At 42.0% G+C, this 14,457-nt stretch overlaps 1 protein-coding gene across 1 annotated transcript in view; it reads left to right on the top strand.

Annotated features, from left to right (window-relative positions):
• The window catches only part of LOC108699921 (tubulin polyglutamylase TTLL11), a 97,601-nt gene extending 84,429 nt beyond the window's left edge, over positions 1-13,172 (top strand). Inside the window, 1 exon segment of the mRNA XM_018232610.2 lies at positions 10,606-13,172. Coding sequence (XP_018088099.2) covers positions 10,606-10,711 — 106 coding nt within the window. The 3' untranslated portion in view covers positions 10,712-13,172.
• Positions 13,173-14,457: the final 1,285 nt, after the last annotated feature.

Raw genomic sequence — 14,457 nt, 5'->3', positions numbered from 1 at the left:
CACTTGATGTCAAACTGCCCTCTCCCACCCTGTATCTGACCAAACGAGACACTGTTCCTTACATAACCATGCCTTCCTAAACTGCCCTTTCCCACCCTGTATATGACCCAATGAGACATGTTCCTCGTATACCCATGTCTTCCTAAACTGCCCTCACCCACCCTGTATCTGACCACACAAGACACTGATCCTTATATACCCATGCTTTCCTCAACTGCCCTCTCCCACCCTGTATCTGACCCAACGAGACACTGTTCCTCTTATACCCATGTCTTCCTAAACTGCCCTCTCCCACTGTAAGGACTCACCCTGGTGGTCTAGTGGGCGGCGGACTCCCCCGCCACATGCTGCCGTGTTCCTCCTGTGCCGGCTTCCCTATGGTGTGCACGACGCACAGTTCCAGGTTTTATGCGCCAGCGTGTTGATGTCATCGCGCAATGGTGCGAGATTCAAACTATTTAAAGGGATCTCAGTATTTGTAACATTGCCCATTGTTAGGTTCAATTAGTTTGTTCCTGGTGCTTTTTCTATGTGATTCCTATTGATCCTCTGGTTATTGACCCTTGCCTTGCCTGACTATTCTGAACTCTTTATCCTGACCCTCGCCTGCCTGTTTATTGTGACCTTTTCAAGCTGATCCTTGCCTGTCTGACTATTCTACGCTCTCCAATCCTGATTCCGCCCTGTCTGACTATTCTAACTCTGCTTGTGCTAGCCTGACCTGCCTGTTCCATGCTGTGTTGTCTGGCCTGCCTTCCTAGTGGTGTTCCAATCGTGCCCCTTTGCTCGTCCAGAACCTGTAGCTTTGCTCCTCTCTTAACAAGACCTGGTGGCATCCAATTAGCCGTGGACTCCTCCCGAGGTGAAAGGCAGCTGTTAAAGGCAGAAGCAAGAGCCGAGACCAGGGAGCCTAGCTCTCGTTCTTGATTTAGGGTGCCGTTCGTGACACCCACCCTGTATATGACCCAACGAGACACTGTTCCTTATATATCCATGCCTTCCTAAACTGCCCTCTCCCCCCCTGTATCTGATCCAACGAGACACTGTTCTTTATATACTCATGCCTAACTGCCCTCTCCCCCCGTATCTGACCCAATGAGACACTGTTCCTCATATAATCATGTCTTCCTAAACTGCCCTCTCCCACCCTGTATCTAACCGAACTAGACACTGTTCCTTATATACCGATGCCTTCCTAAACTGCCCTCTTTCACCCTGTATCTGATCCAACGAGACACTGTTCCTCATATACCCATGCCTTCCTAAACTGTGCTCTCCCACCCTGTGTCTGACCCAAGGAGACAGTTGTTCCTTATATACCAATGCCTTCCTAAACTGCCCTCTCCCACCCTGTATCTGATCCAACAAAACACTCCATTGTTGTGTGTCTATCCACCAATAAGGACAATACCTTTCCAAGAAAGCTAATCAGAGTGATAAATATATTTAAATTAAAGATTTTTTGTTTATGATCACGCCTACCAATCATTTAGGAGACCAATGGGGTATTTTACCAAGGTGCAAAGTGGCACAAATTGGCTCAATCTGCCATATTTTTGCAGTTTATACACAGACTTCCATGTTGTTTAATTTGTCACGAGTCTTTACTCTAGAATCCTGTGCCAGTTCAATTTTTGAAACCCGATAAAGACCCACTTACCCACTTGGACCTGCTACCTGACCCTCAAACCTGATGCTCTGTCAGTTGACTACCATTAAACTGGAAGGGCTACTGTTGCTGCAAACCAGAAGTGACCTCATCGGAAGGGCAGGGGGCAAAAAAACAGGGAAATTAAGTTTAAAGGAGTAAAATGTAATTATTTTGAGACCTGTGACCCCCTGACAACCCATCTGGCAGATCTAGTTGCAACATAGGCAAGTGTACAGTGAATATTTCATAGGCGCCCCTTGCTAGTCATCGTCGGCAGTACCCGCACGTAAAACAGATTAACAGCTATTCTTCTGTCTAAAGTCTGTATTACCTCTTTAAGTATGGGTCGCCTGAGAACCCGGAGCCGCATTTCATATCAAGGAAAATTCTGAATATTTAAGCAGATTCAGAAACACTTTAAATATAACCAGGTCTCCCGCTGAGAGCATTTCAGGCATCGTGTAATACTCGCTCTAAAGCTTATTACTTAACCTTTTTTAAAATTGTGCCTAATGTATTCTGAATGCAAACAGATCCCTGGGCAGCAGCACTCGGCACGGGAACAAGGCAAGGCTCGCAGAGTGAGGGAGAGAGCTAATATGTGTTTAAAGGGCCATCTGAAATCTGTCAATTGTTTTAACCTAAAGGAGGGGAAAAAATCCATAACTCTTGGTATTTCCAGGTAATAAGCCATACATCGTTTATTTTTTGAGACCTGTGACTCTTGGTATTCGCAGGTAATAAGCCATACATCATTTAATTTTACATGTCTCCTGGGCTGTTCAGAAAATTTTTTAAAAGATGCAATGTAATCAGATTCTCCTTTCTAGCAAATGTCTTGAATAATGAATATATCCTTATCTGTAAAGCCTAAAACACAGCAGTAATCAAAGGAGGTGGGTTTCATTATATCTCTTTATACTAACTTTGCTGAAGGGTGGACAAGTTTGGGTAAGGTTAATAACTGTATGAAACTAGGGGTCATTTTTTGAATCCCTGGGGCACAAATACTAGAGTGCTAAGGGCACAAAAGTGCACTGCTCAAAGGGGAATGTTGCTTTTTGCACCAAATGCTGGATCCCTGACTTGAGTGCTCCCTAACTTGGGTGAGGGACATAACTTAGTGCCTCCCCCTGCCCACCCCTCTTGGATAAAATAGGCAGAATTATATCCAGGGATACTGGTAAGGTGCAAGTAAGGTACCACACAGTGTAAATGGATAACAAAGGTGTTCCCCTGATGGAATTGCCTGTGAACTTTCCTTTATGCCATACTCTGGTGACATACAGATCCATGTAACGTGAGTGCACACTAGGAGCCTTCCACAAGGTATTATTTAAAAAGACATAATGTTTTTTAGAAAAAATTTAAAAACAGGCCAACGTTTCAAGCTCCTTTTAAGACCATTATCAAGACCATAGGTGTTGTAAAAACATCACTTTAAATAGACATAGTGTGTAAGCACTCACCCAATCAGGTGTGAATAGAAGGAATAGAATAATGCGCAGAAGAGAGAACATCCAATCACCAGAGTATACCAACCCACTGTGTAACATAAAAGCAAACAGCCCTGTGTCTAGGGTTGCCTTCCTATATGCCTATATTCCTATATCTTGCCTTTTTTTCCTATTAATAACATTGGCATCAAGCATAATTTTTACCGGCCAGGCCGGTAAAATACCGACAGGTGGCAACCCTACATGTGTCGGAAAAAGAGCATAAATAAAACAAAGAAGTTACACATTAGTGCACATAACTGAGAACTGTTTAGCCAGAAGGAGAGACATATATGTAACAATTGTTACTTAATAAAGTTTGAAATTTTCAAAAATTAAATACTTTTGTATCCATGTTATAAACATAACCATCAAATTATACAAAGATTCAAAGTAACAATATAATAACAATATTATAGCAAAGGTGGAAATTTCAGACAGTTTCATCGAGGTGGGATATGATCAATTGCAATGTACTAAATTGAATGTTGGAAGCCTATGTCCCTGTTCTAGGAAATGTTTGGCTACTGGTTTGGTTGTCCTCCCATCCCTAAACGCCATGCTTATTGCTGAACGGTGTGCATCCATTCTTAACCTAAAAGTCTGATCTGTTTTGCCAACATATGACAGGCACACGGGCACGTGATTAAATATATCTCTTAACACCATATCTGTATAGCCCCTTTCTTTAAACCGATACCACAAATCAGTGATTTGCTTATCACAAACAGTTGGAACCGAGTTGTTTCTCAAAACTCTGCAAAATTGGGAAATTGGCAGGGACTTTTTCATAGAGTTTGGGTGACAGCTTGTGTAATGCAACAGAACGTTTTTGTCAGTTGGTTTATGATAAAGAGAGTAGTCCAAATGATACCCATTCAATGTCAAGACTACATCCAAAAAAATTTATCTCGTGAGGATGTATAGTGTAAGTAAACCGTACTGGGCTGTCTATCAGATTGAGCTCATTATACAGCTCAATGAATTGTGATTCAGTGCCACACCATACAATGATCAAATCATAGCAACGAAAAAAGAGGAATTTGTCACCCAATTTCGGCAGGATGTGGCACTGCTCATATAGATGCATAAAAAGATTGCCATAAGCCGGTGCCATGACAGCACCCATAGCGGTACCAGATACCTGCAAAATACTCTGGAGAGAGACATCCCAAGTGGTCTATTATTAGAGCAGTGTTGGACTGGCCCACTGGGATACCAGGAAAACTCCCAGTAGCCCCTGTTATCAGTGGGCCCTAGTGCTTCTAACCATTTAGCCTACAGTTAGGTCCATCAGTATTCGGACAACTTGGCCAATCTGCAGTCATTATGGCTGGCAGAATAACCACTATATCTATCCATAGAGAGATCACAAGGGCTTTAATCCCTGACTGCGCTGGCATTTCATTCCTGTGACAGATAATGTGAAATCTGTTTGTGCCCGTGCATGGGATGATGAGATTGTTTTTTTTTCCGGTGAAAGGAACCTAAAACTCCTACGGGGAGAATTTGCCGAAAAACAGGAAAGACTGTTGAATTATTGTCTTAAAACATAGTTGGCCGTTCAAGCTGAGTCCCATTTTCATTTCTATGATCCCTCCTTTGATGGCAAATCCCACAGTTTGTGAAGATTTGCTGTAAGCGTTGGTGTGTTGTTGAGCTGCTGTGTAGTCCTGGGGGCAGCCAATCAAGCACAGGATACACAGTAGGTAACAGATAAGTACTACTATAGTTTATATAAACAAGCTGCTGTGTAGTCTTGGGGGCAGCCATTCACGCACAGGATACACAGTAGATAACAGATAAGTACTACTATAGTTTATATAAACAAGCTGCTGTGTAGTCCTGGGGGCAGCCAATCAAGCACAGGATACACAGTAGATAACAGATAAGTACTACTGTAGTTTATATAAACAAGCTGCTGTGTAGTTAGTCTTGGGGGCAGCCAATCAAGCACAGGATACACAGTAGATAGATAAGTACTACTATAGTTTATATAAACAAGCTGCTGTGTAGCCATGCAGCTTGTTTATATAAACTATAGTAGTACTTATCTGTTTGTCTGTGCTTGAATGGCTGCCCCCACGGCTACACAGCAGCTTGTTTATATAAACTATAGTAGAGTTTATGAAGAGAAACCTACCGTTTGTACCAGTGCAGCACAACACCACATTATACTGTCATTTGGCAGGTTATGGAAAGTTTGAACACATTTCAGCGTCAGGTTTTATGTGTTATTACAGTTTTGCTAATGAAGGTGAATTGCCCTTTAAACTGCAAGTCCCAGTTTCCCCAAGAGACCTGCTTATCTTAAATTGTTACAAATGTATCTAAGTGCAGGAGCTGAGTATTCTTGGCTCTCTGCCAAAAGCTCCTTATTTAGTTTAATTACATTTCAAAGACATTGGGGTAAATTTATCAAAGAGTGAAGTTCCGCCACTAGAGTGAAATGCTGCAGCTCTCAATTCATTTCTATGGGATTTTGAAAGGCTTATTTATCAATGGATGAAAGTGAAAGTTCACCCTTTGATAAATACTCCTATAAAAATCCCCTAGAAATGAATGGAGAGTGGCGGAACTTCACTATTAACTTCACTCTTTGATAAATATACCCCATTGTATATTTGACTGGCTGTTCAGTGCAGGAGATCAAAGAGAAAGTCAGGACATTTCAGTAACAATCCTGGACTGTGGGTTGAGCTGTGAAAATCGGGAGGTATGCAAGTGTCGCAAAGTCCAACTCTATAGAGGCTGTAAAGAATGGTGGCATTGTTTTTAAAGTAGAACTAAAGCTTAACCAAAGAAGTAGCTAGAAATGTTGTATATTATGCTTTGGAATTCTGTATCAGCCCAAGGCAACCACAGCAATTTAGCAGGAAAGAGCTGTGTCTCCAAAGATGCCCCAGTAGCTCCCCATCTTCTTTTCTGCTGATTCACTGCACATGCTCTGTGCTGCTGTCATGTACTGAGTTTAGGGACCAACTCACATTATACAGTACACATAGAATAGAAATCTCACAATATAAGGCTGATTAGTAATTAATGCAGATAATTACTACATGGCAGCACAGAAATCAGTACAACTAGCATCAGAATTTAATAATCAGTCCTGTAGCATCAGCTTATATTACAGGCCAACCTCATTTTCCGCTTGATAATTTGTGACAACCCCTAAACTTAGCTTCTCAACAGCTGCTCAGAGCCCACTGAGCATGTGAGTGTCACAGACACTTTCCAAGATGGTGACCCCCTGTGACAAGTTTGAAGTCCTGGATCATTGCTGCTATTGAGATGCTGAAACTTTAGGCTGGTGCAATAAGTTCATTATATAAAATATCATTTTTAGCCCTAGTTTTTTTTTTTAGGGTTTCCTTTCTCCTTTAAGGGGAAAGTCATTAAAGGGGATATGGGAAATAAACCCAAGAAACAATGGTGGCATAATGAAAAAAAAAATCATTCTAAGCTTCCCAATATCCATTCATTCCACATTCTCACTGGGTTTATAGTTCTGTGTAACTGTCATTGTGCCTGTCCCTTTCTCTTCTCTGCACCACTGCCTCTGACTCCTGATACAGCTTCCCAATATACATTCATTCCTCATTCTTACTGGGGTTATAGTTCTGTGTAACTGTTATTGTGTCTGTCCTTTTTTCTTCTCTGAACTGCTGCATCTGACTCCTGATACAGCTTCTCAATATCCATTCATTCCTCATTTTCACTGGGTTTATAGTTCTGTGTAACTGTCATGTTGTCTGTCTGTCCATTTCTCTGCACTGCTGCCTCTGACTCCTGATACAACTTTCCAATACCCATTCACTCCTCATTTTCACTGGGTTTATAGTCAGGAGGAGAACAGGACCATATCACTTTATGTCTGCTTCAACACCTTCACCTGTACACAGACTTTGGGCTAGTTACATGTACACAACCTGCTTTCCCCATATCCACAATTAAAGTTCAAAGAGACGTCAGGGGGCAGTTACAGGGATCAGAAAATGCCATGCATAGGGGAATCAGTAGGGTTGTAAAATGCAGCCCCATGTTAATTTCTAGCTCTGCTTTACTTAGAAGGAGTGCATCAATTTTACTAAAATGAATGGAAAATGACAGTAGGAAACCCCTCACTGGCATTTAGTATGGTAATTAACCAATCCCATAATGGCTTGTGTGCTTCATGGCAGTATCCAGTCATTATACTGCTCTATGGCTTCAATTCCAGCTGCCACAAAACAAGCTGAGTTATTAGCGTTACAGCAGCATCTAATGGGCAAGCCATATTACTTTTAATGATTATCGCTTGGCTTGCCCCAAAAATAAAAGGATTCTATATGAGCTTTTTCCAGCCAACTTGGCCAATCTGCAGTCATTATGGCTGGCATAATAACCACTATCTCTATCCATAGAGAGATCACAAGGGCTTTAATGCCTGACTGCGCTGGCATTTCATTCCTGTGACAGATAATGTGAAATCTGTTTGTGGCTGTGCATGGGATGATGAGATTTTTTTTTCCGGTGAAAGGAACCTAAAACTCCTACGGGGAGAAGTTGCAGAAAAACAGCAAAGACTGTCGAATAATTATCACTTTGACTTAAACCCCCCTAACATATAGAAGCCATAGGGCCCTGGAAAATTGTCCCCCCAGTGCCTCCCTGATGGCAGCCCTGATTGGGGGTTGTTTGTTTAATAGGTTTCCAGATAATTGATCCCATACCAGTAGTATGTGCCATTCTGATGTTTCCCTTCATTTGGAGAGACAGCTCAAACAATCGCAACACCTGGTAGAAAAGAGGAGCTGCTGGTCAGAAAAAGGACCGATCCCTGTGCCTATCTATATCCACAGTACATGATGATTTGTCTACACAACTTTTTTTAAAAAACCCAATCTCGGTGACTTAGCGGCTGTAGACAAACCTACGAGTCGCCAGCTGCTGCCAGGATAAATTGCGGGTCATTTGTGATATGGCAATTAGTTGCGACATTTTTCAAAAGTTGCAGCAATGAATTGTGCATCTTCTCCCTTACTGGCCAAATGAATGGATGCAATAAAACCGCAAGCCATGGAGGCGCTATTAGCGATCTGCCATCTCATTCATTCGACTGCACCTGAGCCTCAATCTACTTCTCTCCTTCATGCTACAGTGCTGGTCATTGGCTTGTGGACCAGTGCCTCATCCAGTTTAAACTTCAACCCTCCCATTGAGCCTCTGCAGGTACTCTGACCTCATCACCCAAATTGGGGGTACCAAGAGGTGCCGCCCTTCATTCTCAAAGCAACAAGTGTATTAAATGTGAGTATGGTTTTTAGCTAAATACTCCTTGGTTTGTCTTGTGGGACACTGGTTCTCTTCACATATATATATACTCCTTGCCATAAAGCAAGAGTCGACTGCTGTTAAAGAGCAATGTATACTGTCTACAAAGTATACCTTTTATTACTTTGTCCAACAGAAAATAAACAACAAAGGACGTGGAAGGTCATTGGCCTCTTTTTCCCAGGCTGCCAGCTGAACTGGACTCCAGTACTTTGTTCCGCTTCCCTTCATTAAGCTGGAGATGGGTTTCCGCTAAATATTTATCCATTTTGTGTTTAATGGCCCCCATGAATAAGAATCACAGCTCAGTTATCAAAGTACATTATTTCTCGATTTGTTTGGCACTTGGCAGAGAGTCGTTATAATCGGCTCTTGATTACCAGCTCTGTTATATCCCATCCACAAAGCATTAACAAACTTATACAGCCACTAGGGAGCCGTGCATTAAAAATAACATTTCATATGTAAACAGTGATTAAACAGCTTACAAGATAATGCTGCGCTCGATGGATGCTCATAAAGGGCCAGATTTCTCGATATGTGCTCTGGCTCTCCTTAAAGTCTCAATCAGGTCCCATTACCCTTCATAGTAAATAATGACTTCTGCCATTGGGGTTCATGAATATTTCATTTTGAAATTTTTTCCCAACACAGTTTCTGTTACTTTTTTTTAATCATATGTTTATATCATTAGTAGTGATGCGCAAATTTATTCGCCAGCCATGGATTCGCAGCGAAATTCCGACATTCCAACATGTGCATATTTTTTCGCGAAAATTCACCGAGACAAAACACACATTAGAAAAATCTCCATTGACTTTAATGCATTAGGACAAAAACAGTCGCCATAAGAAGAAACGCCCATTGACTTTAATGCATTTGGAAAAAAAATTGTCGTGTGTGTAAAAATTTGTTGCATGTAAAATGCATTTCGCAAAATTTCTTTTTCTTTTAGCCGAAAAATTCGCGAAACGGGGCAGTTTCACAAATTTTTAGGCAAGACGGGGAAGATTTGCTCATCACTAATCATTAGAGATGAATCCAGCTTAATAGCCTGGAAAAGAGGATTCCGCCAGTAATCCCATATGAAAGTGCCAGCACAGTGATGCCAAATTTTTGTGAAAATGATCATGGCTTTTTTTTTTCTTTTTTATAATAATAGGCCTGTGTATTTTGCTAAATTGTCTGTTGCAGACTAAAGTGCTGCAAATCCAGGAAACAAAGGAGAACTAAAGCTTAACAATTAAGTGATGTCTTTACTATATAGAACTGTACCACTATCAGGATTCATCACTCCTAGAGCAGTAATGATCTAGGCCTTTAAAGTTGTCACCTGTAGCTGCCCATATTGGATCTTGATCGGCCATCTTATGAATGTCAGTGGCACTGCACATGCTCAGTAAGCTGTGGGCTGATGCTGAGAAGTTAAGTCATACGGGTGCAAGGCCTTGCATAATCAGTAGCAGCAGGGCACCTTAGGCAATCTGGCTGCCTCCCACTCCATGCGTGCCCGACCGCGACAAAGGGGAGAGTGACTGAGGGGAGGGAGGAGAGAGCGGAGAGCAATGGAGGAGAGGGTGACATGAAGTAGGGGAGAACGACGGAGGGATGGGTGACAGGAGGGAGGGGAGTTAGACTGAGGGGTGGGTGACAGAGGGAAGGAAGCCTGAGGGGTGTGAACCCTGATTAGTGGGAGGCAGAAGACTTTCAGAGGTAGCTGACCAGCGCCCCCCTATCATTGCACCCTAGGCAGCTTTCTCTTCTGCCTACCCCTAGTTCTGGCCCTGAGTAGCAGTTACATTTCCGAATAAGTATAAAACCATTTTTATACCATTTATCATGTTAATTAATGTACTGTATATAATATAATAAGAATATAATGTATATTGGGAAGTTGCTTAGAATTACATTACTTGTTTGAGGGGAAAAAGAGGCTTTACGAATGCCAGTCCCCCTTTAAGAACCTTAGATGTGGTTGTCTTCTTCTCGTTAAGCCTAGTTGTAAAGTTAGCATTAATATATAGTATTTTTTTTTTTAACTTTTTTGTCCTTATGATGACATCTTTGAGCTACTAACCAATAGGTTTATTTGGAACTGAAACCGTGGATGCTGTGTTTACATAAACTTTGGTGTTCTCTTTGCAGGCATGTCCTTGCAGGCCTTTGTGGAAGCCTTCCTCTACTTGGCCCAGAGACGATTCAAATGCCTTCCTCTTCAAGAACAAGTCCAGTCTTTGATATCATTGTGTGAAAGGCACTTGGACTCCTTGGATGAGAAGAGACTTCTCTGCAGTCGGGCTCCAGCTCCGAGCTGCTTTCTCCACAATGATCTGCACTTTACCTCTCGTGTTCCACGACTTAACCGCACTTCGACGGCCTGCAAGCTCGCTGATTATAAGCTGCAGCATTCTTGAACAAAAAATGCATTGGATTTCATTTGTACACTAAAATGTTTTGCATTTTAACCCAACTCTGCTCTGAATGTTGTACTCCTAATATCTAGACTTCCACTGCTCAGGCTGCTTATTATTTATACATGATACAAGAGATTTGGATGGGAAGGAAGACGACTAGAAGACCACTAAACACTATCCATGATCCACAGGGAAAATACACTGACTGCTAAGTGGTTACATTTGCCTCTAATACACACTTCCATATTGGTACCAAACTGGTCATATGTGCATGCTAATCAAGCAGACCTTTGCTCAAGTAGAGGGACAGATCTGATTGGTTGGACTCCTGGCCCATGACAGGATCACATTAGACATGTGCTGAATTAGCGGCTGATGGGATTTTGCTGTTTCCCCATTTTATAAGCGACCGTATCAGTTCTGAAGACCACACATGGGCAGTAGGTACTAGGCACATTCTATATTGTAGGGCAGCTAATGACTGTGAAGTAAAACTTCCATTTTTAGCTTATCAGTAACCTTGTTTCAATCACACGTTCCCATAAAATATGTGCAAAGTTTGTTCTTATTCTTCTTAACATATTTACGACAAGCGAGGGATTTTGATACCAATGATGAAGAGACATTATGCGATAAAAGATTTGGATGCAGACCAGTTTAAAAACAGCACAAAATGCATTATGAAGTGTTCAGTTAAACAAGCAGCATACTTTAAGATTCATATACTACATGGGGTGCAAAGTGCACACAATCAGACCATGTTTGTTACCCAGAATGTATCCTGGACATACACAATGTGGACAACTCAGGCACTTCCCTTCTTAATGCACCTACTTACGCCTGCTAAAGAACGGCCTTTAGTATAGACTCTGCTTTGCCTGTGAGTACCAGCTATGGTTGCCACCTTTTTCTTTTGGCGAATAGAGGCAGGTGGTGGCCGGTGATGTAGAGGGGGGTTGATGTTAGGGGCAGGGCTGATGACGTAACTGATGATGTAGCGATTGGCTTTTAGCCATGTCATTCACTTTAATGTCCTGTCCAGATTTCCTAATTTGGAAATATAGACAGGAACTTTTCACCCGGGCAGCCCTTCCAAAAACTGGACTGTCTGGGTAAAATCCAGACAGGTGGCAACCCTAGTACCAGCTACGGTTTCCACCCGGCTGGTATTTTGCTGGCCGAGCTGCTAAATCACCAGGTAGGGCCAGGGACCTGAATTACAAGTTTAACAGCAATGTAAATGCCAGTAAATTTATAATAACCTGTAAATCCCTCCCTTTGCTGACAGACAGAAAACCAATTATAAGGACAGGCCTACCTGTGCCCTGCCCATATCCCCACCTGCTCCTCCCATTTCCCCACCTGATCCTCCCAATTCCCCGCCTAGTGACATCATCTTCCACCCCAGTTGACATCACCACCCATTCCCTGACACAAAGGTTGGTATTATTCAGTGAAAAAGGTGGCAACCTTAGTACCTGGGCAGTTTCTTATGGGGTGATTTATTAATTGCGGGTTAGGATTGGGTAAAACAAAGTAAAAAATATGTGTTCATTTTCTCTCTTTTTTTGGCAGTTTTTTTTTTTTTTTGATTAATCAAGGTTATTAGTCGCACACGGGAAAGCTATGCCATTTGCAGGTGATAGATCTACTGAAAATTCCTTACCACCCAGGTCCTGGGTTATTGTGCTAAATGCCTTTTCACGCATGTTCTCGCAATGAAAAGTGTTTTACATGTGGCAGCACTAATGGATCCGGATGGCAAAGTCATTTTCGGGCAGTTTGTCTCCCATGGGACAGGCAATATCCTGCAGGTGACAAATCGTTACATGGCAACATGATGCATGCATAGAACTCCAACAATCGCTCCAATACTCATAGCTCCTTAAAACCATTTCAAAGGACACTGGGGCTCATTTATCAACACAGAGCAAATTTGCCCATAGGCAGTTACTTATAGCAACCAATCAGTGATTAGCTTTTTAAAGAATTGTACCTGTTTGGATAATAGTAAGGAATTACTATCTGCTGCTTTCTTATCCTACAGCACTGCAGCCCAAGAAGATTAGAAAAGGTAAAGGAGTCATATACAGTTATCTTCCCTTTTTCTTAATATAGACACGCTTAATTTCAGGCGAGTATCACTTTAAGTTGATTATGATAGTTCACGAATGCACTGAGAACAATTCCAGCTGTCTGAGGTTTGTTTTAATGATATGATATATATAGCAAGAATACTGTGTCCTGGAGAATTTCTTGGAATTCTACTCTATTTAATTAAAATGTTATTTTTGGGTTGAAGTCCCCTTTATCCTGTGGTTTTGGTGCTGCTGGCCAGGCCTCCATTATCTCTTTTAGCAATGTGCAATTTCTCCCTATAATAGTATAAACTACATTCTGCTCAACTAGCTCTAACCCAATTATAGGGTCATGGTGCTGAATCCCTGAGTAAATTTGGGTAAAGGTATGGGATCTGTTATCCAGAAATCTTTTATCTAGAAAGTTCCGAATTATGAGAAGGCCGCCTCCCATAGGCTCTCATTTTAATAAAATTATTCAACTCTATAAAAAGAATTTCCTTTTTCTCTGTAAGTTATAAAACAGATCCTTAAACGTGATCCCAACTTAGATATAATTCACCCATATTGGAGGCAGCACAATCCTTTTGGGTTTAATTAATGTTAAAAGGATTGTTTAGTAGAGTTTAGCTATGGAGATCCAAATAACAGAGACCCCTTATCCAGAAAACCCCAGGTCCCAAGCATTCAAGATAACAGGTCCTATACCTGTACCATGAGAGTAGAAAAAATATCTATACAGACAGACAGAACAGACAGAACTTTCTATACATATATTTGTAAGTAGACAAGGAATAATCTAGTCTGGATAATCAAAATAGGCCCTGGCATTCCGAGTCCTGCACAGGTCCATTTCCTTATACCTGTACCCGACCCATTCCCGCTACCCTTGATGCGCAACCCACAATTTTAAACCCCCCGTATGTTTCGGGAACATGCAAATCACGTGGTAGCAGCATCATTTTGGGCCAGAAGCAACATCAGTCCTGCAGCAAATTCACAAAAAACAGGAGGGTGTGCAGGCACAAGTCCGCACCTTAGTCGGGTACCCAGCCGGATTACCCGCTGACTGCTCACACGCCAGGGAACCGGGGACTTTTTGCCCAAAACCCAACCACTTTACAGGTATTCTGTGGGTACCCGACCCAGTGCAGAGCTCTATACACAGAGGCCCTGCACAGGCCCAATAAATAGTGATTGTCTATGGCATCTTACAACAGACCTTCTGGCATTTGCCCAAATGCACAGATTGCCAGCCTGTGCTTGGGAGCAAAAATCTTTTAATTCTTCCATATGCAGATACTTTAAGGATCATTTACCAACTGGCTGGGTGCAAAGTACAAAAACCTGGTACCTTTCTACCTACTGAACCCTCTTTTGAGTGCAAAGACCTGCAGCCCACTGCATTCAGCAGCTCTATATTCACTAGGAGGGAGGCATGTTGAAATCTCCATCCTTACATACCCAAGTAGTGCGTAAGTTAATAGGGCCCTGTATTTACTTAC

Source organism: Xenopus laevis, chromosome 8S, assembly GCF_017654675.1.
Source record: "Xenopus laevis strain J_2021 chromosome 8S, Xenopus_laevis_v10.1, whole genome shotgun sequence".
In the NCBI taxonomy this organism is placed as follows: domain Eukaryota; kingdom Metazoa; phylum Chordata; class Amphibia; order Anura; family Pipidae; genus Xenopus; species Xenopus laevis.
Note: the sequence above shows the minus strand (reverse complement) of the source record. Positions and strands in the feature narration are given on the sequence as shown.